The 21,928-nt window shown below is 39.1% G+C and overlaps 1 protein-coding gene across 2 annotated transcripts; it reads left to right on the top strand.

The window, feature by feature from the left end:
- Window positions 1-77: 77 nt before the first annotated feature.
- On the top strand, window positions 78-21,347 carry wdhd1 (WD repeat and HMG-box DNA binding protein 1). Of its 2 annotated transcripts, XM_008406001.2 has the most exons (26): window positions 78-182; window positions 468-558; window positions 1,776-1,887; window positions 1,988-2,139; window positions 5,794-5,905; window positions 6,904-6,954; window positions 8,178-8,273; window positions 8,345-8,437; window positions 9,627-9,733; window positions 9,810-9,945; window positions 10,591-10,795; window positions 12,498-12,679; window positions 12,756-12,940; window positions 13,246-13,487; window positions 14,611-14,748; window positions 14,822-14,978; window positions 15,973-16,087; window positions 16,228-16,359; window positions 17,044-17,261; window positions 17,676-17,785; window positions 17,865-17,921; window positions 18,209-18,240; window positions 18,330-18,494; window positions 18,844-18,980; window positions 19,062-19,197; window positions 21,004-21,347. In XM_008406001.2, the coding sequence occupies exons 2-26, from the start codon at window positions 482-484 to the stop codon at window positions 21,169-21,171; spliced, it is 3,315 nt and encodes a 1,104-aa protein (XP_008404223.1). In that variant the 5' UTR covers window positions 78-182; window positions 468-481; the 3' UTR covers window positions 21,172-21,347. The 2 variants fall into 2 exon arrangements, with proteins under 2 accessions (XP_008404223.1, XP_008404225.1); XM_008406003.3 differs by lacking the exons at window positions 78-182; window positions 468-558; window positions 1,776-1,887; window positions 1,988-2,139 and adding an exon at window positions 2,568-2,864.
- Window positions 21,348-21,928: the final 581 nt, after the last annotated feature.

The following is a 21,928-nucleotide window of genomic DNA, read 5'->3' as shown; positions in this document are numbered from 1 at the left end:
AAAAACATCTGATTAGCCAATTTAAAAAAAAATAATTAGAAAATCAAAATCCAGAATATCAATGAAAACACGTCCCTTTCGGAGGGAGGGTCTTACGCGGTTACGTCATGACGTAACCGGCGGGAGTTGTGACGCAAGGCTTCCTTGTTTTTAATTCAGCGCGGGAGTTCCATTGGAGGAAGGTGAGAGCGCTTTCTCTAACTTTTGTTTTAAACCTTCTTTAAGCTGTCAGGACAACAGCTTTAAGTAGTTTGAGTTCAATGTCTGCCGTTTGTGGACCTCAACGTTCAGTTCAAAGAAGTTTTAACCGTGAAAAATAAATTTTAAACTCAGCGTTAGCTTCGCTGCTATTAGCTGAACTCAGAAATAGCTTTGACAGCTAGCATAACAGTGTTCCACAGAGTTGTTACAGTTGTGTAACGTGTTTATGTTTATATTTTAGTAAGTTATTTTATTTGTGTGTTCAGTCTGGTTTGTTAAAATGCCCTGCGAAAGGAAGCCGATGCGCTACGGCCACTCGGAGGGACACACCGAGGTCTGCTTCGATGACACCGGGAGGTACGTTTATTCATTTTCTGTAAATATGAGCAAATTAAAACCACAAATACTATGACTTGGACCAGTTTAGATGCTGAACTCGTTTTCTGCTGGACATATGCGCCGTCAAATCCCCTCACAGTCCACAGATCTGCAAAAAAGATCAAACGGAAAATTGAAAATCCAATCCAATCCAACTTTATTTATAAAGCACTTTAAAACAACCACAGCTGATACAAAGTGTTGTACAGTAAAACACAACATAATAATAATAAAAAAAAACTAAAAATGGATAATGTAGGTTGTTTTTGGATCCCAGCATTTGGAATCCAAAAGAACTGATGACAAAAATAAATAATAATATTAATAATAATTAAGATATTTTTAAATTTATTTCAAGGTGGGAAGAATAACAAACCTTGCAATCAGGGAGCTAAATTACAAAATTAGTTTTCTGTAAGAGAGAACTTCATTTCTGGCACCAAACAGAAAGGCTGTAGCATGGTAACACTTCAATCAATCAATCAAATTTTATTTGTATAGCACATTTCAGCAGCAAGGCATTTCAAAGTGCTTTACATGATTAAAATAAAAACAGCATGTGACATTGAATAAACAGTGAGAAAGAGATTTAAAGATAAAAACATTAAAACCCGCACCCCTTTTAGGACTTCAGTTAAACGTCGTTTAACTGGGCTTAAACCTCAGAGTTTTAGTCACTTCAGAAAATACATTTAAAAAATCCAAAATATTTCCTAAATCTGCCGTACAAACGTTTTCATGCCCTTCCCATTTACAAACATAAGTTTCACTTTACTTCTCTGTAAAGCAGTTCAGGTTGAAGAAAACTATTCATGCACGGCTGTTACCATAGTTTTTTATACATATATAAATAAGCTAACTGTTTTGAATTTTATTTATGGCAGTCAGAGTAAAAGGGGCAGGTTTTTCATTTTTCTATCCCATAAAAAACACATTGAAATGTGTGCTTATTAAAATATGACAAATTATGCATTAAATTTAGAGCCTTAATGTCATTTAAGGACAGAATTAAATTAAAAGAATTGGAAAGAGAAAAAAAAATTTAGACTTAATGGTTATTTATGGGGGAAAAGTTTAAAATACTCCATAAAAATGGAGCAAATTTTAATAATGCAATTCATCCACAAACTGTCAGATTCAATAATGTCATAAAGAAAAATATTTTATCTTTTTTTTATTTAAAAACGTTTGTCCAGGTATATTGTAACATGTGGAAACGACGGCGATGTTCGGATTTGGGAAAGCCTGGACGATGATGATCCAAAGTTCATCACCGTTGGGGAAAAGGCTTACTCCCTCGCACTCAAGGTTCGCCTCTTCTGTCGGATTGCAGCCTTCAGGTTGTTGTCAAATCTGATAAATCGGAGTGTGTGATTGTGGAAAACTTTTGTCTTTTGTTTCCACACAGAAAGGCAAGTTGGTGACGGCGAGCTCCAGCAACACGGTGCAGATCCACACGTTTCCCGACGGTGATCCAGATGGCATCCTGACGCGGTTCACCACCAACGCCACTCACGTCACCTTCAACCGCAGCGGCACCAGAGTCGCCGCCGGATCCAGGTGACTGACACCAGAAATGACCATGGGATCATTTTATTCTGAATGTTTTGTTCCCAAACAACTGGCTACTTCTCCAGTTAGTGTTAGAAATCAACTGATATGAGTTCTGGTTTAAGAAGTTCCATTGGCTTAAATTGCATACCAGTTATTTTTGTTGTATTGGATAAGAAGTATTTTTTCATTTATTTATCAACTGGGGACCAAATTTTCATAATTTATTTGACTCTACGGGGATAATAATCTTTTACTTTCTGGAACTATGGCACAAAAGTCCAAATTTAGTTTCATTAGACCATCAAAACTACTAATAAACATTAATCGTTTATTAGATCAAAAGTGGCTCCTATTAACTAATGCCCATTTTAGATTTTCGTTCAGTGTTGTAGTTTGTCCGCCACCCAGCAGAAGGCGCCGCTGGTCATCCTGAAGCGGAGCTGATGATACAGAAATCAAAGACGGCGGCCATCTTTGATTGACCGGAAAAGACAAACGGTCCAGAGTCCGATGTGGGATGAAAAATGTATTTTATGCGGTTCTGTTTTGAAACATAAATACTCGCTATTAAGTTTTCACCTTAATGGCGCTAATTCAGCTGAGCTACACGACAAAACAGCGCCAACTTTTCGATTAAAAAGTTACGGAAGCGCTACGAAGACAAGGCTGAGATGACAGAAAACTGTAGATTACCCAGAAAAATGGAAAAAGACATGATTTTGAGGGCTGTGGTGAGTTAACCCTTATGTTTAGAAATGGGGTCCAACCGACCCGTTTTACGTATCATTTTACGTATCATTGAGGCAAATGATACGTAAAACTCGTATCATTTGCCTCAATGATACGAGTTTTATTTAGCGAAGTTTTATTCGCTAAATAAAACTTCGCTTTATTTAGCGAAGTTTTATTGTTCCTACAGGAACAACCGCAGGTGTTTATATTATTATCTCCACCCTAAGGGGGTATAAATAAATTTCCGCCTGACAAAAACACACAAAAGTAAATCACTTATAGCCTCACAGCTATTAGATTTAATAAGAAACTTTTGGTACCTCTGTAAAGGTAAGATGTCATAGAATGGTTTTCTGGTGTCAGCACCATTGTAGCTTTGACCCTGCCTGAAATATTAGGGACAATATACAAAATATTTTGCATTTTTTTAACCTCGCCAAAATTTTCTTTGAAATAAACATTGCAAAACACTACCAAAATATTATTTATAGCACAAAAAAGTAGTACAGACTTTTAAATCTAAATGTTGTGTAAAAGTATACCAAATTTGGACTCAATCAGATGAATCATATTTATTTTAGAATGGTATTAGTGAGAAATTTCTTAGGCGGAGAGGCCATTTTGGCACATTTATCCAAAAATGTAACTAAACTGTGCCAAATGTGTTTTTTACATCAATACTGGGGGTTTGTTAAAATTAAATAGCTTATTACCATCTAATGACACTTTCTACATATAATATAACCATTGGTCATGACATTTACCCCATTTATATGCAAAATGTACCATTGTGCACACTGTAATATGTGTAATAATGATGACCTGAAAGCTCTTTCTTTGACTCCAAATAGAAAACTTTTATTGAAACAAGATAAAAACAAGTCAAAAATACTTTTTGAATAATTTAAAAGAGCAAATAAACAATTTTGAAAATCCACCACCACCAAAAAAAGAAAAAAAACAAAAACAAGTTCAAAAATAAAAAAAAGACCACAAACTACACGTTTTTGTGGTAGTCCTCAAAGCAATTCCTGTCTGGCTGAAGACATAGGGCAACGTTGCATTTGGGACAGTATAGTGGTGTTTTTCTCTTATTGCCATTCTGCTTGCACCACACACAAATCCTTCGCTTTTCCTCTGCTGTTCCCCCAAAGTATCTGGGAACTGACCCAGGGCATTTGAATGCACCGGGTTGAGCCGAAAATGATGTGCTAGGTTGAGGACAAGCTGCTTCTCCTTTAGACTCCAGTTATTACAAGCCGTTATTACAAGCATATAATCACAGAAATAAATAAATGGAACCAAAACATCAAATAGTTTGTGTGAAATTGCAGGGGAAAACTTACACATCACCGAGATCAAGTCTGTCAGCTGTGTCCGGCTCTTCCTCTTCCTCCTCGTCCGAATCCCACCAGCTATCAGAAGAGTCTTCCAGCTCAACATCGCTCCGAAATAGTTCTTCCAGCGCCTCCACATCGGACATTTTCCTCCGCGCCATTGAGATAATTTTTCCAAGATTTAGCTCCACTCGTAGCAAATCGAAAAACCGTTGTTCAAAAGCCTTCAAAAGCCTCTAAATCGTCCAGTTTCTGCTGCTATGATCGATTTATCATAAATAAATCAAAACTGAACTCACGGAACCGAGATAACTCCACGTGCTCAGACTCCCGTATACAACACCTGCTTACGCACGGAGAGCGCATGAATTACGCATACATTTAGATCGGGTTCCGGAAAATACGTCATGATTTTGCGTAGCCGACATCTTGTGCCATACTCTGAGAGTCTTTCCACTGTCTCGTGAAGCCACAAAATGGCCGTGATGATCAGCTGATCGGGTGTTTTCCGGGCAGTTGAGTCATCGCCCGAGGACCTTTAAATCTCATCAGCTGTTTTTAAATAGCTCTAAAATCTTAACATTTTGGGCAAAACCTTTATGCGGAATAGTTTTTGAAAGATTAAAGCCTCTTTTAGCGGATAAAAAAAAAAAAAAATGTTAAAGGCACGTGGAGCCTTTGTTTACAGAGGGAGCCGAGGTCACGTGACAGCTGGACCCACCGGTGGGTCCTTCGGGCTAAAGTCAATGTTTCACATATTTTATTTTTCTATTCAACTACTTAAGAAGTTCCTCTAATATTTAATGATGTGACAAAATCACATTTATTCAGTCGCTATTTAGTACAGCTGACACAAATATTGGTAAAATTTAAATTATATAGAAATATCGGCCATATTGACAAGAGAAAACTCAGGTTTTAACAAAATGGCAGCTTATCAGTTACTCTTTTTTTTTTTGTGGATCGTTTCAAATTCAAAAATCCTTTATTGAATATACATTCAAATTCTTCAAATTGTTGTTAGAAATGGTGATGGCTAAGATTAGCCATCTTTAAATTAACTCATTGACAACTTGCACCCCTAATAAAATTTAAAAAACAAAAATGAGTTTTCTCTTTTTATAAAGAGAATTTAATCTTATGGACATGAGAAACCTTCACAAAATGTTTTTTTAAAATCTCATAATCAGAGTTATATTTATGCTCCAGAGGTTTTTCCACATGTCGGTTTTGCTTTGTGGATCCGTCTGTGTCTGCTCTGCTGTGATTTGATTTCACGTTTCTGCTGCAGCTGAAACCCACCTGGCAGACAGAGCGCGCCTCTTCGGGTTGATTGGCTGTGATTGGAGCAGGATGTGTGTTTCCTGCATGAATTGATTCGTTTTGAGCAGCTTGATCACAACAATAGAAGCTCAGGACATGAAGCTGCATCGATGTTGCTGTTTTCTGGCTAATGAGGCCTGTTGTGTCATCGATCCCTTAAATTCTGGCTTCGTCGCCGCCGGAGGAGGAAGTCCGGATTATTTTTCCTGTTTCACTGTGACGGCGTGAAGTTTTTATTATTCTTCTGTTGTTTTGTTTTTTTTCTCAGTGATTTCATGGTGAAGGTGGTGGAGGTGTCAGACAGCAGCCAGCAGAAAACACTGCGGGGTCACGAAGCGCCCGTCCTCAGTGTGACCTTTGACCCTAAAGATGAATACTTGGTGAGAAAAAACAACTATTTTCTCTATTAGATTTTTACTCAGACATTAGCTGCATGTTTTCTTATTTTAATAATTATTTCATTTATTTACTATATTTTATTTCAGTACATTTATCAATAATAGTGCAAATAATTTATCATTTTTAAAAACATTTTCTTATATTACCAGGAATAATAAGATTAAATAATTAAACTTTTTCGCAATGTTTTATTTTAGTACATTTATTAATAGAAATGGTAAAAAATTATTTCTAATTATTTTTTCAAGTGTTTTTATAATATTACTCAGAATTATAATGTTGATGATTTAATTTATTTCAGTCCATTTATCAATAATAACAGTACAAATAATTTATCATTTTTAAAAAACATTTTCTTATATTACCAGGAATAATAAGATTATATAATTAAACTTTTGTTTTATTTTAGTACATGTATTAATAAAAATAGTAAAAATTATTTCTTAATTATTTTTAAAAAAAATTGTAGTATTACTACTAGGAATAATGATAATAATCCAAGTGCAATAAATATGTCACAATGCTTACAGATTAATCACCATAATGATACTTTATAGAGTTTTATTTCAGTATTTTATGTTGTTGTACACCTGAAATAATACTTTTAAAATGTCTTTTTGTAAGAGAAACAATCTGCCAATGGAACCAGTAATTTTTTAATACATTTTAATTAATTATTTACTAAAAACAAACTTCTATATCCTGTTGAAAAATTACTTGTAAGTTACTTTTGTCTTATTTCAAGGGCTCTTAAGATATTTACACTAGAAAACAGACAAAAATACTTGGTAAAATTGTGTGTTTTTGCAGTGTAAACGTTTTGGAGATCAAATTTTTAAAGTAATTTACTTAATAAAATAAAACAAATCTATTTCGACATGCATCTAGAGCCGTATTCTGAACTGATTTGTGTGTCTGAGGGGTAAAGATGATAAACTTGTTCTTTATTGATTCGTTTGCGCCGTCTGGTCTCTGTCAGGCGTCTTCCAGCTGCGACGGCTCGGTCGTCGTGTGGAACATCGAGGATCAGGTACGTCTGATTCCCATCAACCAACAAACGTTTCGTTTCATAGGTTGGAAAAACGCCGGGGGTTTGGAGTCCAATAAAAAATAACAAAGAAACAAAGCAGTGACTTTTTTATGCTATTCAACAATAAACTAGGTTGGATACTTTAAGTAAAAGAGTAAAATATAAAAAAAACATTGAAGAATAAATTATTGAAGATGAAAGTGATGAAACATTCTTTGTATAATTTGAGCAATAAAAATGAGATTCAGGTCATTTTGTTGAAAAGTAAGTTTAATAAAATCATTAAAAACTGGGTCTGGGTATTGAAAACTTTGTGCCAACATTTTCAATTCTAAGATTTTAATTGGTCTAATTTTACCCTGATTAAAAATGAAAAGTCTGAAAATTTGCTGGGGTTTTGAGGCAATTTGTATTATTGTGAATTGGACTTATGTTTGTCATGGTCATAAATTTAGCTTTAATTTATGCCAGAAGTTATTGGGATAAACGATGATATTGTTGTTTTGAGATTGTTTTCCAGTAATCTAGTAGTAATGGCATAATAATGCATTTGCAAATATCAATAAACTTTAAATTATGGGCTGCACAGTGGCGCAGTTGGTAGAGCTGTTGCCTTGCAGCAAGAAGGTTCTGGGTTTGATTCCCGGCCCCGGTCTTTCTGCATGGAGTCTCCATGTTCTCCCTGTGCATGGTGGGTTTTCTCCGGGTACTCCGGTTTCCTCCCACAGTCCAAAAACATGACTGTCAGGTTAATTGGCCTCTCCAAATTGCCCCTAGGTGTGAGTGTGTGTCTTGCATGGTTGTGTGTCTTGCCCTGCGACAGACTGGCGACCTGTCCAGGTGACCCCGCCTCTCGCCCAGAACGTTAGCTGGAGAAGAACCAGCACCTCCAGACCCACAAAGGGACAAGGGTGTAAAGAAAATGGATGGATGGATTTTAAATTCTAATGAACATTTAACACTGGAAATGAAAAACATTTTAAATATCCAGAATAAAGAAACAAAACAAATAAAATGAATCATGAAGTTTCGGTAAACAAAAAGGTTCAGTTGAGACCAAAACACCCGACTGAAAACCTTTTTATCATCCAGAGAGAAATGAGAAAAACAATAAATCATGCTTTAATTATCATGTTATTGATTGATTGTTTATTGACGGCTCTAATTTTAGTTGTGTTTTATCCTTTTGTTTGTGAAATCGTAATTTTCCTGTCTCCTCTCAGACCCGGGTGACCAGCTGGCCGCTGCTGCAGAAAACGAACGACGTCAGCAACGCGGCGTCTCTGTGCCGCTTGGCGTTCCAGCCTGCAGCTGGGAAGGTCGGTGAGCCGGGGTCCGCTGAGCGGGCGCATCAAAGGCGCAAATCGTCTGAAAAACGTTTCCATGTCAGTTTTTAGCTGTTCCAGTGGAAACCAGAGTTCACCTGTACGAGCGGGGATCCTGGGATCACGTCGGCTCGCTGTCCGATGAGCTGCTCACGCAGGTGAGAGCAAAACTGCTGCACTGTAAAAAAAACCCAAAATAAAACGATTGAGTTTCAGTTTGCTGTTTTTGGAAAGTGCTTGATATTCAAACTGCAGAGTTTTGTAATAAAATCAAATGATTAAAAGCCTAAATTTGGAAATAAAAAACTTTATTTACAGTTAAAACTAGATATTTTAATACACTGCAAAAAACACAAAACCTTACTGAGTGTTTTTGGTCTAGTTTCTAGTGCAAATGTCTTACAAATAACTTTTTAACAAGATGTAGCAGCTTTTAGATCATTTAAATATAATTTTAGATAACTTTTTAAATAATTCCTTAATATAGGACAAAAATATTTTTCTAATTGAAATGATTCCAATGCAACTAGTATTGTTTTATTAATCAATATTAGACAATTACTGATTTAAATTAAGGACTTGTCTTGCTGGAAAGTTGCTTGTAAGTTAGTTTTGTCTCATTTAAAGTGAACTAAGACATTTGCACTAGAAACTACAGAAAAACTTGGTAAGATTTTGTGTTTTTGCAGTGTATAGCCTAAAATCCATTTTTTGTTTTAAGTCAGTAATTCTTTAATAATGATAAAAAAAGTTCTAGTTTTATTAGCAGATAATTTCATTTGTAATAAGAATTTTTTTCCCATTTTAGAAGTTAAAAATACTTGGTAAGATTTTGTGTTTTTGTAGTGTACTCCTAGTAAAAAGACAAATAATTTTCTTCTCACTGTCTGAGGTTAAATCAGATTAAATCTTCTTGTTTTAGGTCAGTTGGATTCACTAAAATTATTTGCTAAATGCAAGAAAACAAAATCCTATAAACTCTTTTAGTTTCTTGTGCAAATATTTCGAATTTAAAAATCGGATTTTACATTAAGTTATTGAAACTGAGAGATTTGTTTATTTTTTGTTAAATTGCTGTTTCATTTTCAAACTAATCAGATGGAGACATTTCAAATATAGATACTATCACAAAATGTTATAGCTACTAATTTCATGTAATAGTGAAGTGAAACTGTTTGTATTGTTTTTTTTCTCCAAAGTGATCCTGGAAAAGTTTGAAAACTTACCTTGGAAGTGCTTGAATTTCTCGTTGGGAACAGTGTCTGGATGGAAACTCTGGTTCAGCTGTAAAGAAGCGTTCTGGAGGTTTTACTCCTCATAAATAAAGGTTCTTTTCTCTCTCTGCAGCCCGTGAACGTGGCGGCCTGGTCCCCTTGCGGCCGCTTCCTTGCAGCCGGCGCCGTCGGAGGTTTGCTGACGATCTGGGACGTGAGCAGCCGGCTGGTGGTGGAACGGTGCGGCCCAGAGTCGGATCTCTTAGGAACCGTGTTTATTGTCGTCGTTCTTACAGGTGAAATGTGTTTCCTGCAGGCAGAAGCATGAGAAAGGATTCACGGTGTGCAGCTTGGCCTGGCATCCGTCCGGGAGCCAGATCGCCTACACGGACACAGAGGGCTGCCTGGGGTTGCTGGACGGACTCGGCACCTCCGGTACCGGCTCCACCACGGTACCGCCACCTTCCACCTCCATTCTAACACTCACTGCTGTCACCAAGCAGGAAGCTCTTCCTGAACTGCTTCACTGTTTTTTAATAAGATTTCTGATGGTACTTGCAGTTTATACAACATTTCTGATGGTATTTGCAGTTACAGTTATTTTAAATAGCATTTCTGATGGTATTTGCAGTTACAGTTATTTTAAATAACATTTCTGATGGTATTTGCAGTTACAGTTATTTTAAATAACATTTCTGATGGTATTTGCAGTTACAGTTATTTTAAATAGCATTTCTGATGGTATTTGCACATCTCTTTTGTTTGCACAGATTTATTTTCACCAAAAGTATTTTTTTAATGCACATTTGTACATTTTTAAAAGTTGTCCTAACCATCCTACTCTGCAGATTCTTTTAGATTTATGGTGTGTTATTCTTGATAACTGCACTATATTTTATATCCTTTTTCAGTTCTTTTTAATTTTGTTTTGATATATTTTTGTCTTTCTAAAGCCCTTGATTTTTTTTTTCTTTTCTTTTTTAGCCAAATCTATTAGGCTCCTGCTTTGCTCAGTTTGTTCCACCAGTTAATTGAAGGTGATGAGATTAATTTCTGTCCAACAGAATCACTACATTTAATTTCTGTTTTGTCTTCAGGCTCCAGCTGTGAAACCCGCTAACGGCTACGACGACCTGTTTGACGAGGATGATGACAGACTGATGGATGAAGGACTCAGTGACACCAATTCACCAGTAAAGAAGGCGGCGGCGGCGGCGGATGAGGACGATGACGACTTCCTGATCCCGTCCACGGGTCGAGTGAGGAACAGAGGCGCCATCCTGGACGATGAGAACTCGCTGGGTGAGGAAGAGTTGGATCATTTCAGGTGTTTTCTGAACCTGCCATTTAGCTACAAGACTCTGAGGATATATTTCAAAACTTGCACGTTTTATTCCAGTATTTAAGTCTAACTCGCCTGGAACTTTCACGTTACATTCTGAAACTGACGTGTTACGAGCTGGACACATTTCAGGAATTACAAACTTCGCTCCAGTAATATCCGTGTTTCCATAGAAACGTTAAGCTTGTGTTTAATTTACCGGTTACATCCCCTGAATTTCATGTTTTTGTCTAAAAACTGCAGGTTAACATTTGTAAAGGTAACATTATAGAACTTGTATGTTACTTTCTACAACTTGTATGGTACTCTCTAGAATTTGTATTTCACTTAGCAGAACTTTTAAGCTGTTTTTTAGAGCTTGCATACTAATTTTAGATGCTAGTTTTTAGAGGTTGTATTCTACCTTTTAGATTTTTACGCTACTCTTATAGCCCACATGCTACTTTCTAGAACTTCACGCTGCTTTGTTGACATTTTATGCCACTTTTCAGAACTCGACCGCAACTTTTCAAAAAGTAGCATTAAGTTTAAAAAGAACTTAATACTACATTTTATATTTTGTGTGCTACTTTTTAGAACTTTAAGCTGCTTTTTAGGAGTTTACCATACGTGTTAGGATTTGTGTGCTACTCTTCAGAATGTGCAGGCTACTTTCAAGTACTTGCATGCTGCATTCTGGATCGTGCATTTTTCAACTTAACATTCCCAGAATCTAACTGGTGCAGATTGCTCAAATTCCTAAGGGGGAAAACTAACCTGCAAGTTCCTGAAACTGATCTGCGTTCTGCTTTTTAGAAGTTGCATGTCAACAGACAAAGTCAAACAGGTTGTTTGAATTTGAAAATTTTTATTTTTGGAACAGTCTGGAAAGTACCAGATTCTCTGTGTTCGGAGCAGCGAACATGAAGACCTGGGAAAGGATTGGCTGCTTTCTGTATCTTTAATGATTTTAAATGCAACACATTAAATTGTAAATGAGTTTCAAAACTAGGGCTGTAGTGGTACAATAATCTCACGATACGATGCACAATATTCTGCTCACGATACGATATATATTGCGATATTCAGCAAACGCTACAATTCAATACACTTTTGCGATTTTCTGAAAGATTTTAGAGGGACAGAGTGATTTTGGTGACATTTTGTGACATAGACTTGGATTGAATTAATTTAACTGAAAACTGATTAAAAGCACCAACTACACAACACCTGGCTCTGGTTGGACACAGACTTAAAGTCGACAGCTGGACAAAATGAATGAAAGAAGTAGTGAGAAAACTTGTTTCTTTTAATTGAAACAGTACAAACTGTAGCTTACATGAATGTGTAAAGTAAATAAAGTCACCAAGTACCTGCTCTGAATAGTTTGATACCTTTTTAACGCTTAACATCTGAAGGAATCACTCTAAGCCTGATGACCTAATCACTCTCCCGGCGAAGCAAGCAGTGAGTGAGCAAGGTGACAGTTGGATGTTACGATACTCGCGGATGAATATCGATTTTTTTCTAGGAAAGAAAATATCGATATATATCGCAAAACCGATATTATTACACAGCCCTATTCAAAACCTGTCGCTGTTTCAGCATAGACATGTCTGAAGTGTATGTTTCTGTGAGTACCTGTTAAATTTGAAGTTTTTTGTTCTTATGCTCTAATTTCAGACACAGGATCCCTTAAACTCGGTCAAGATAAGTTTGGGGACAACGATGATGACGACGCCGGCAGCTCTGTGGCCCCGGCGGCGGCGGCGCTGCGCCCCGTCTACGACGGCCCGGTGCCGACTCCTCCCCAGAAGGCCTTTCAGCCCGGATCCACGCCAGCTCACCTCACTCACCGCTTCATGGTAGGATGGACGCCCGGACTCACTCCTCCATTTTCCCGCTGTGGGTTTCCTCCCTCATGCAACCTAAACTGTCCAGATGTGGAACTCTGTGGGGATAGTGCGAGGCTACAACGACGAGCAGGACAACGCCATCGACGTGGAGTTTCACGACACCGCCGTGCACCACGCCATGCACCTCACCAACTCCCTGGGTCACACCATGGCCGACCTTTCCCAGGAGGCCGTGCTGCTGGCCTGCCCAAGCACAGATGACCTCGCCAGGTGAGGCTGGATGGACGATGCGGCTGAAAAACGTATCACGATAAAAGTGTTTCATAGGAGTTGATGTCAATAATTAGAGCTTTTTTGTTTTAAATATCTGAAAAACTGGTTTCCAGTTTTCACTCCACGCCATTTTTTAAAAAAAATTTTTTTTATTTTTGAGCAGTTAAGAGGAAAAGTGGTGAAACCTGAAACTGCTGCTGTGCAAGTTTCTCCACTGTTTGTTGCTAGGTCGCCGTCCTCTGCAGTCACGTGCATCGATGGCTTCCTCCAGAACGTCTCTAACGTCTCCTGTTTGCTCCCAGTAAGCTGCAGTGCCTCCACTTCTCCTGCTGGGACACCAATAAGGAGTGGATGGTGGACCTGCCGCAGGGCGAGGACGTGAAGGCGCTGTGTCTGGGTCAGGGCTGGGCGGCCGTCGCCACCAGCGCGCTGCTGCTGCGGCTGTTCTCCGTCGGCGGCGTCCAGAGGGAGATCTGCAGCCTGCCGGGGCCGGTGGTGTGCATGGCCGGCCACGGGGAGCAGCTGCTGGTGGTTTACCACCGAGGTACGACCCAAACTCACTCCAACGCGGAGGTTGCCCTCAGTCCAAACAAAGCCACAGGCTGAACAGAGTTAATTTTAATCATTTCTGTGTTTGTTTGCCTGAATATTAGCCTATCGAGGCAGATAAATGGGATATAAATAGGAACTCGGGACACTCAGAACTATCCTGAGTTCACTTCTTTTGCAGGTTTTGTATTTAAAATATCTTCAAATTTGATGCAGGTCTGACATGATTAATTGTGATAATCGATTATTGAATTAATCAACTAATTTAGTAATTGGTTAATCGTTAACTAGAGCAATTTGCAAAATGCAATTTGCTGAGAGAATAATATATCGTCACCTTCCTAAAATAATGGCCAAAGTCATTTTTACCAAAAGTTATTATTTTGTATATTTTTTAAAACTCACCTGGTTTAAATTCAGTAAAATTAATCTATCACGCACCAATTGTTAATGAAAAAAACAGAATAATTTACAGTAATTTTTACCTGCAGATTATTCAGTTAAGTAATGCTGTTATCCCGTTTTAGTGATTAATCTGACGATTAATTGGATAGTAAATGTTGTGTTTTTGTCAATAAAATGTTTATTTTCTTATTTAAAAAATTATTTGTTTGTTTATTTGCATATTTTAACATATTTCTAATGTATAAAAAGGTCAAATAAAAAATCTGAACAATCTGCCAATTTTTTTTATGATAAATCAGTTATTATACAGAAGAATTGATTATAAAAATGATCATAGCTGCAGCCCTAAGTTCGCTCTACAATGTTCGTAGAGGCTTTGAAATAAAACAGGCCCACAGCATCACACGTCTTCAGCCGTACCTAACAGCTTTGTTGTTGAAAATCTCAGTTTGCGTCACATGTTCGTGTTTGTGATGGTAGGACGGAAAAAGCCTCTTCTAAGCTTCATTTCTGATCCAGTTTGCATATAAATGGCGTCTAGTGGTTGTCATGGAGACGGGTGGGCTCAGTATTTTACAGATCTTCCCTCGTTATCCACCTGCTCTGTGGGTTTTGATGGCTATCAACTGTTACCTCTGAGATGAACAGGCTTTCAAAATGGCGGCCCTTGGAATTGCGTTGATGCTCATGTTTTTGTGGCTTCACGCCCACAGCGACGGGTTTCGACGGAGAACAAGCTCTCGGCGTTCAGCTGCTGCAGTTTGGTCGCAGAAAGAGGCAGCTGATGAGCGGCGAACCGCTGCCTCTCTCCCCCAAGTCGTACCTCTGCTGGGCTGGATTCACCGCCGAAGGTCAGAACCCGGACGAAGCTCCTCACGTCCGAACGAGGAGTTTGGTTTCAGAGCCGGTTTCTCGTGTTTGCAGGCACGGCGTGCTACGTGGATTCAAACGGGCTGGTGCGGATGCTGAACCGCGCGCTGGGCAACACCTGGACGCCGGTTTGCAACACCAGAGAAACCTGCAAGAGCAAATCGGATCACTACTGGGTGGTCGGGGCGCATGAGAACCCCCAGCAGCTCAGGTGAGCCGCAAACAAGAAGCTTTTACATGTTACTGCTGAGAGAAAAGATGATTATATATGGAGAATGAAGTGTTTTTATGTTGAAGATTATTACAGTGCAGCTCAAAGTATTTGAATATTTTTTTTACTCCTTTCAAAAACTTAAACTCTCTTAGATTCATTACATATGGAGTAAAATATTAAAAACTTTTTTCTTGTAAGTTTTATTATTATGGTTTACAGACAATGACAACCAAAAATTTGGTGTCTCAAAATATCAGAATATTATAAGATTAGTTTAAAAAAAGTATGTTTTAAAGAGCAAATTCAGGCGAATAAAAAGTGTTCAAGTCTGTACCAGGGCTTCAACCAGCAATTATTTTAGTTATTGATTCTGTTTATTAATCAGAAAATCTGATTAAAAAATGAGTCACATTAAAAATAAAAAGTCTCCAATAATCAAACATCTATGGAAGATTAGGGTCACATGAAAAAAGATTCTGTCTTTTTCCTTAAAATTTTATGTTTTAAAATCCTAATTCTTACATTTTGTCTCAGATTTATAACCTTCACGTCAGAATTTTTGTTTTTTTCCTCTGAATTATGGCGTTTTATTCCCCCAAAACTTTTACTTTTATCTGAATTATGACTTTAGTCATAAGGGGGAAAAAAATCAAAATTATGAGAAAAATTCAGATTTTTTTTTATTCTCAGTGGCACTAACCCTCTTCCATAACCTCTGGTTCCAATTATTATTATTACCTTGAATTGGAGTTTTGGGCCGCAAAAAATCAGTCCAGTAGCAGCAAACGGCCCCCGCGCCACACTTTGAACACCCTTGCTTTAACTTATTGGCAGGAATAAAACCGTTCCGTTCTGCAGAAATAAAGACTTGTGACATTTTGCGCTGTTAGTGAATCTATAATACATGAGCTTCATTGTTTTTTTAGCAGTTCTTGTTTACGGTTTAAATTTTGAAGTTCATGTTGGTTTATTTTTATTTGAATGCCTTCAGGTGCATCCCATGCAAAGGCTCCCGGTATCCTCCCACTCTGCCTCGGCCGGCTGTCGCCATCCTGCCGTTTAAGCTGCCGCTGTGTCAGACAAGCACAGAAAAGGGACAAATGGAGGTGAACCCAAAAACCCAACACACGTCGGGGAAACGGCTTCACTCCTCGTCTCATTTTGCTTCTGAGGCATGCTGGGTTGTTGCAGTGGAACGGTTTCAGGAAGTGATTCCTGAATTTTCCGTCCTCCATTTTGTTTCCAGGAGCAGTACTGGCGCTCCGTCCTCTTCCATAATCACTTCAGCTTCCTGTCCTCCAGCGGCTACGAAGTCGACGAGGCTGCGCAGACGCAGTCGGACAAGGAGCAGCAGGAGCTTCTCATGAAGATGTTTGCTGTAGGAGGGAGCATGAACCTTAACAATACACTAAAATACTCTAAAATACACATTTTTATGCTGTTTTGACTGATTCTAAAAACAAAAAAACACTTAAAAAAAACATCCAGCTACTTTTCAGCAATAAGTCTTTAATACATTTTTAAAATAAGCCATTTTGAAAACCTTCCTCAGCAGGCAGTGACTTTTCACCTAGTAACCCCAGCCACGTTACCTAGCAACGGGGCTTGGTAAGGGCAACCCCAGGGGAACTCTGCCCATTACCTAGCAACCCCAGGGGAACTCTGCCCGTTACTTAGCAACCCCAGGGGAACTCTGCCCGTTACCTAGCAACCCCAGGGGAACTCTGCCCGTTACCTAGCAACCCCAGGGGAACTCTGCCCGTTACCTGGCAACCCCAGGGGAACTCTGCCCGTTACCTAGCAACCCACGCTGAGCTCCACCACTTTTGGTCAGTTTGGACAGAAAGGAGACAACAAGAGAAACGAAAACCAGAATAATTTAAACGGCAACAAGCAATAAATCAGTTAATTTAATCAAAACAAGCTCAATAAGTTCTATTTGCATGACTTATCATTTTTCTCTCTTCCTGCTAAAACTCGGATGATAAGTCTTCAGTCTTATCATTTTGTATCGACCCAACCGGTTCAAGGAAGCGTGACGGGTCACCTTTGTTTGTTCCAGTTGTCCTGTAAACTGGAGCGGGAGTTTCGCTGCGTGGAGCTGGCGGAGCTGATGACCCAGAACGTGGTGACTCTGGCGATCCGGTACGCGTCCCGATCCAGGCGGATGAACCTGGCGCAGCGGCTCAGCGAGATCGCGCTGGAGAAGTCGACCCAGCTGCAGGAAGACGAGGAACCCGAAGAGGAGCCGGAGTTCTCCAGCGACAGACGGACTTCGGGGTAAATCAGAACACATCGATTAATCGATTATTAAGATAACCGTCCACTAAAATTGATAGCCAGAGTGTACAGACTCAAGAAGGCCTTTTGCTGAATGAGCAACTTATTGACAGAAGTAATTAAACTTTATAGCATTTTAGGCAACAGAATGTTTATTTTCATAGTTAAAAATTAATTGAACTATTTCCTAATTTGCATCTTTTAATGTATTTTTAATATAATGTAAAAAGTTAAAGGAAAAATTTGCAGAATGTGGCCATTTTTTTTATCCGATTAATCGCCAGAACAATCGATTAATCAAATAATCGTTAGCTGCAGCTCTAGATTAAATGGTCTATAATCTGGAATTGAACAAATGTTTCCAGTCTGGTTATTTTCCACATCGTTAATCGTCCTTTAACTTTATTTGGCCAGGTATCGGCAGACTGAAACTTACAACACGAGGCAGAACGAGGAGGAGGATGAGGAAGAGCGTGAAGAGGAAGAGGATGGAAGGGAAATGGAGACAGAAGAAACTAAAAGACGTGAGTTTTCAGCTCCTTTCCTCTCAGTTTTTCCCAAACTGTGGATGAGTCCAGCTGACGATCCCGTTTTGTTTCTCAGGTTTGAATCCTTTCGCTAAAGAGTCGGATTTTCCCGCAAAGCCGTCACTGACGCCAAGTGAGTCCAGGCGACCACCGGCGTGTCGAGCTCCGTTTGCTAACTTCAGTATCGTCTGTCTGGATAAATTACTTCAGACATGTTGAAGTAAAACTCTTTGGTTAAAATTAAAAATAAATAGGTTTATTAAGCGACTTATCAAAGTTTTACATCTGCATTGCATCAGGAAAGCTAAAAAATATATCTTTACCCATTTATGTTTATTTATCCATCCATCCATTTATCATCTAGCTGTCCGTTTATCCGTCTGATCAATGTTCCTGAATCTTTGCTTCTTTCTGGTCCAGTTGGTCGAGTTGGAAGATCGAACCCGTTCAAGGTGAGAACCGCAGCGCGTTTCTACGAGGCAGAAACAGGTTGTGTTTTGTAGCGTAAGCATTAACTGTGGGTTAAACCCGACGCGTTCAGGTTGCTGATTCTGGCAAGCCGACGTCTTCGTCTGGACAACCTCGAGTGTCAAACATCCTGGACAACATGAGGTCCAGCAGGAAGTTGGCTCCGCTCAGCGGGTCAGCAGGGAAACCCAGCAAAGGCCCCGTCCTCAAGCCACTGGCTCCCAGAACCAAAGCCAAGGTAACTGCGGCTGAAACGATTAATCACGATTAATCGGATTAATCACGATTAATCGATTACTGATCGATTTATTAAGCTGTTTCTAATATTATCTAAGACTTGAATAAGCGTTTTTATTCAATTATTTGACAGATTATTTGATAAATAAAAGAATCGATTAATCGTTACTCGCTGCCCTAAGGTGACATCATCATCTTTAAAATATGTGCGACTTGTTGACATATCTATTTAAATAATATGGATCATACTTTAGTGTTTTTTAGGACTTTAAACAAGTTATGACATTTCTGATCTGTTTGAGCAAAACAGAAGGTCTTTCATTTTTATTTCTTGTGTTTTTCTCCGACAGGCTCAGTCAACTTTGCTGCAGATCTCCAGCAACAAGACGGCCAATAAGAAAACTCCGGAGGCCGCGGAGCCGGCCGCAGATCTGCAGAAACAGCCTGACGCTGCAGCGCCACCTGCAGAGAACACAGAGAACAAGAGGTGGAATATATTAAAAGAAGAGCAGATCAGTGAAACTTCTGCGTTTAAAAAAAGAAATTAAGAAACTCTCTTTGTCTTCAGGCCAAAAACGGGCTTCCAGCTGTGGCTGGATGAGAACCGGAAGATCATAATCGCCGATAATCCGGACCTGGACGAGACGGACGTCATCAAAGAGGCGATGGGACGATTCAGGACGCTGTCAGCAGACGAGAGACTGGTACAAAAATATGAATTCAATTAATCCGTAACCTCAACACCTGCGCCGCTGTCCTGCAGAGGGAGATAAATATTCCCAGCAGGGAAAGCATGGTGGGGTTGGTGTCATGATATGGGGTTACATCGTTTCTGGATGGTTTTATATGGCATTTCTGTTACCTGGAGAACAAAAAGCTATGGTTAGCTAAAATGTTGCCAGTAGCATGTGGGCTATCGCTAACATTTTGACTAACATTAACTCACTCCATTCAGTATCTATTTTATTAAAATTAACTAAAATGCTAATTCTGGCTACATGCTAACGTAGCGTGAGGGCTTTCAGAAGCATGTTGGCTCATTATTGGCCACAAAAAGTTTGGACTAAGTTGCACCTGCATCTGCTTTTGAATTAAGTTTTTCTTTTTGCTATTAACTCCTTAAGTGCCACCCTCAACATGCCTACATGCAAGTCAAAGAATTTTAACTTGTAAGTAAAAATTCTTTGACTTGCACTTCACTGTCGTCATGACAGCTAAGGGTTCAAAAGAAAGTGAAAATCATGATTATTAAAAGATTAAAACATTTGTATACTATGAAGCAGCGGCCAAAATTTCCAAATTTATTTTGGAAATGAATTTATTTCCAAAATAAATTAATTTGAATGTTGGGGTGTTTGGACGGCGTCACCGTCGGTCGGTAAGGTGGGAAAATGAGGGCAGCTGTGTCACAAATGAGTCGCTTCACCTTTTCATCTTCCTGCTCCTGACCCTGCATACATCATGTCTGTCAGCGGGAAACGGGATCATTCAGAACAGAAAGCGAAGAGGATGAGGAGGAGGATGAAGAGGGTCGTTGCCTGGGAACCCGACGGTCCTGTGATGATGCTTTCAGCTGGTTGATATTCAGGAGAGGAGACGACATTTCTTTTTATCTGCTATTTTGTATTTTAGAGGTTTCTTGGATTTGGATACTTTAAATTTACTGATGCAAAAAAATAACCAGACACTTGCAGTGGATCCCCTTGACCAGCAGGGGGCGCCCAGAGTAGCAGTTCACTATTATTCTGCAAACCTTTACAAATTTATCCAGTTTAAAGAAACTGATTGAAACAAAGATCCTCAAAGTCTGGAAGCCAAAAAATTACATAAACTTTATTATATTTACTGTATTTTATGGCCATAAGTATCAAATCCTCTTCCTTCCTTCCTTCCTTCCTTCCTTCCTTCCTTCCTTCCTTCCTTCCTTCCTTCCTTCCTTCCTTCCTTCCTTCCTTCCTTCCTTCCTTCCTTCCTTCCTTCCTTCCTTCCTTCCTTCCTTCCTTCCTTCCTTCCTTCCTTCCTTCCTTCCTTCCCTCCCTCTCTCCCTTCCTTCCTTCCTTCCAGTTTTATTGAAAATCAGCCAAGAAGTGGGGAAAAAAAGATGTTTGATGATGACATCTCAGACCCTGAGGTCAGATTAGCAACAATCCACTGCTTTTCATGTCAGACTGGTTTGTTACCGTTAACGACAGCTGCTGGAGGTGTGTGTGTGTGTCTCTCTCCACTCGGCGGCCTGATGATTCATCCCAGATCTATTACGTCTAGGAAAACGCTTCCTTTTGTCTCTGAGAGAGAAAAAATAAAATCACGAGGGGGAAGAGAGACGCCGCCTGTCAATAGTGATTAAACATGACAGGATGCAATTTCCAGCCGCACGCCTGAGTGTCCGTGTGCGCCGTTAGTCATCGCCGTGCAGGTGTTCGCCGCCTGCGTTGGACGATGAGCTGAAATCTCTGGGTTTTTGTCCCGAACTGCAATTAACGTGAGCGTCTTGGTGTCTTCTGTTCCAGTTGTGGACAGAAAGGGCGAAAGGACAAAGCGGAGACGCTGCAGACGTGAAGAAAAGAAAGAGAGCAGAAAACGAAGCGGTGGAGAGCGATGAAAGTAACGCCAGGAAGAAGTCGTCGTCCCTGGATCCGTCCTCCAAACTGTCTGCGTTCGCATTCAGCAAAAGCTGAATGTTTTGCTCATGAAAAATGTGGAAAAAGATGTTTTTTTTTTGACGAGTTATATTTCTGTGTTGGATCAAAAGGTCATCATGCTCCGTCAGAGATGATGACAATCTGGTTCCTTTTTATATCCAATTTGTAAAAACCTTTCTGTATTTTAGCAATTTAATAAATATTAAAATTCAGATTTAGCGTGAATTAATGGTATTTTTTTAATGCAAATTAACAGTGCCGTTTGGAAAATACCCAACATTTTAAATTTTGCACATGTTTGTACTTCAATTTTGTGTCTTAACTGCTTCTAAAAACGGCAATAATTTAACTCCCCTCACCCCCCAAAAAGCCAGTTTTTGGTAATAAATTTGTTTTTTGGTGTCTGGAATATGAGTCGTTTCAAAAACATTTGGAATGCAACGTCACAAATCAGCAAGCGCTGCGTCGTTACCTAGCAATCCCTGCCTGTTGCCTAGCAACTGGTCCTGACCTGTTGCCAGGTTCTGAATGTGCATCAGGAGAATTTATTGGGGGGGGGGGGTTCTAATTTCCTAGAAAATAATTAAGAAAATGTGATATTTTAGAAGTCAAAAAAACTATGGAAAAAAACTCGGAAATGTTGGATTAATCTCCATTTTCTAGAAAAAAAAACAACTTGGAAATTTCCCTTTGAAAAGCCAAAAATTAGCTTGGAAAGATTAATCTCCAAAATTTTCTAGAAAAAAAAACAAAAAATTTTTTAGGTTTCAAGTCATTTAAAAAGTTACAAAAA

This window comes from Poecilia reticulata, chromosome 3, assembly GCF_904066995.2.
Source record: "Poecilia reticulata chromosome 3, P_reticulata-male-v2, whole genome shotgun sequence".
Classification (NCBI taxonomy): Eukaryota; Metazoa; Chordata; class Actinopteri; order Cyprinodontiformes; family Poeciliidae; genus Poecilia; species Poecilia reticulata.
This window is presented reverse-complemented; position numbering and strand designations above follow the sequence as displayed.

What these genes read in the sequence shown, in the direction of transcription:
- wdhd1 (XM_008406001.2), top strand. Translation starts at nt 482, where the DNA reads ATGCCCTGCGAAAGGAAGCCGATGCGCTACGGCCACTCGGAGGGACAC. An exon ending in ACCTCACTCACCGCTTCATG is followed by an intron (nt 12,680 to 12,755) that starts GTAGGATGGACG and finishes TAAACTGTCCAG; the next exon opens with ATGTGGAACTCTGTGGGGAT. An exon ending in GGCTGGATTCACCGCCGAAG is followed by an intron (nt 14,749 to 14,821) that starts GTCAGAACCCGG and finishes TCGTGTTTGCAG; the next exon opens with GCACGGCGTGCTACGTGGAT.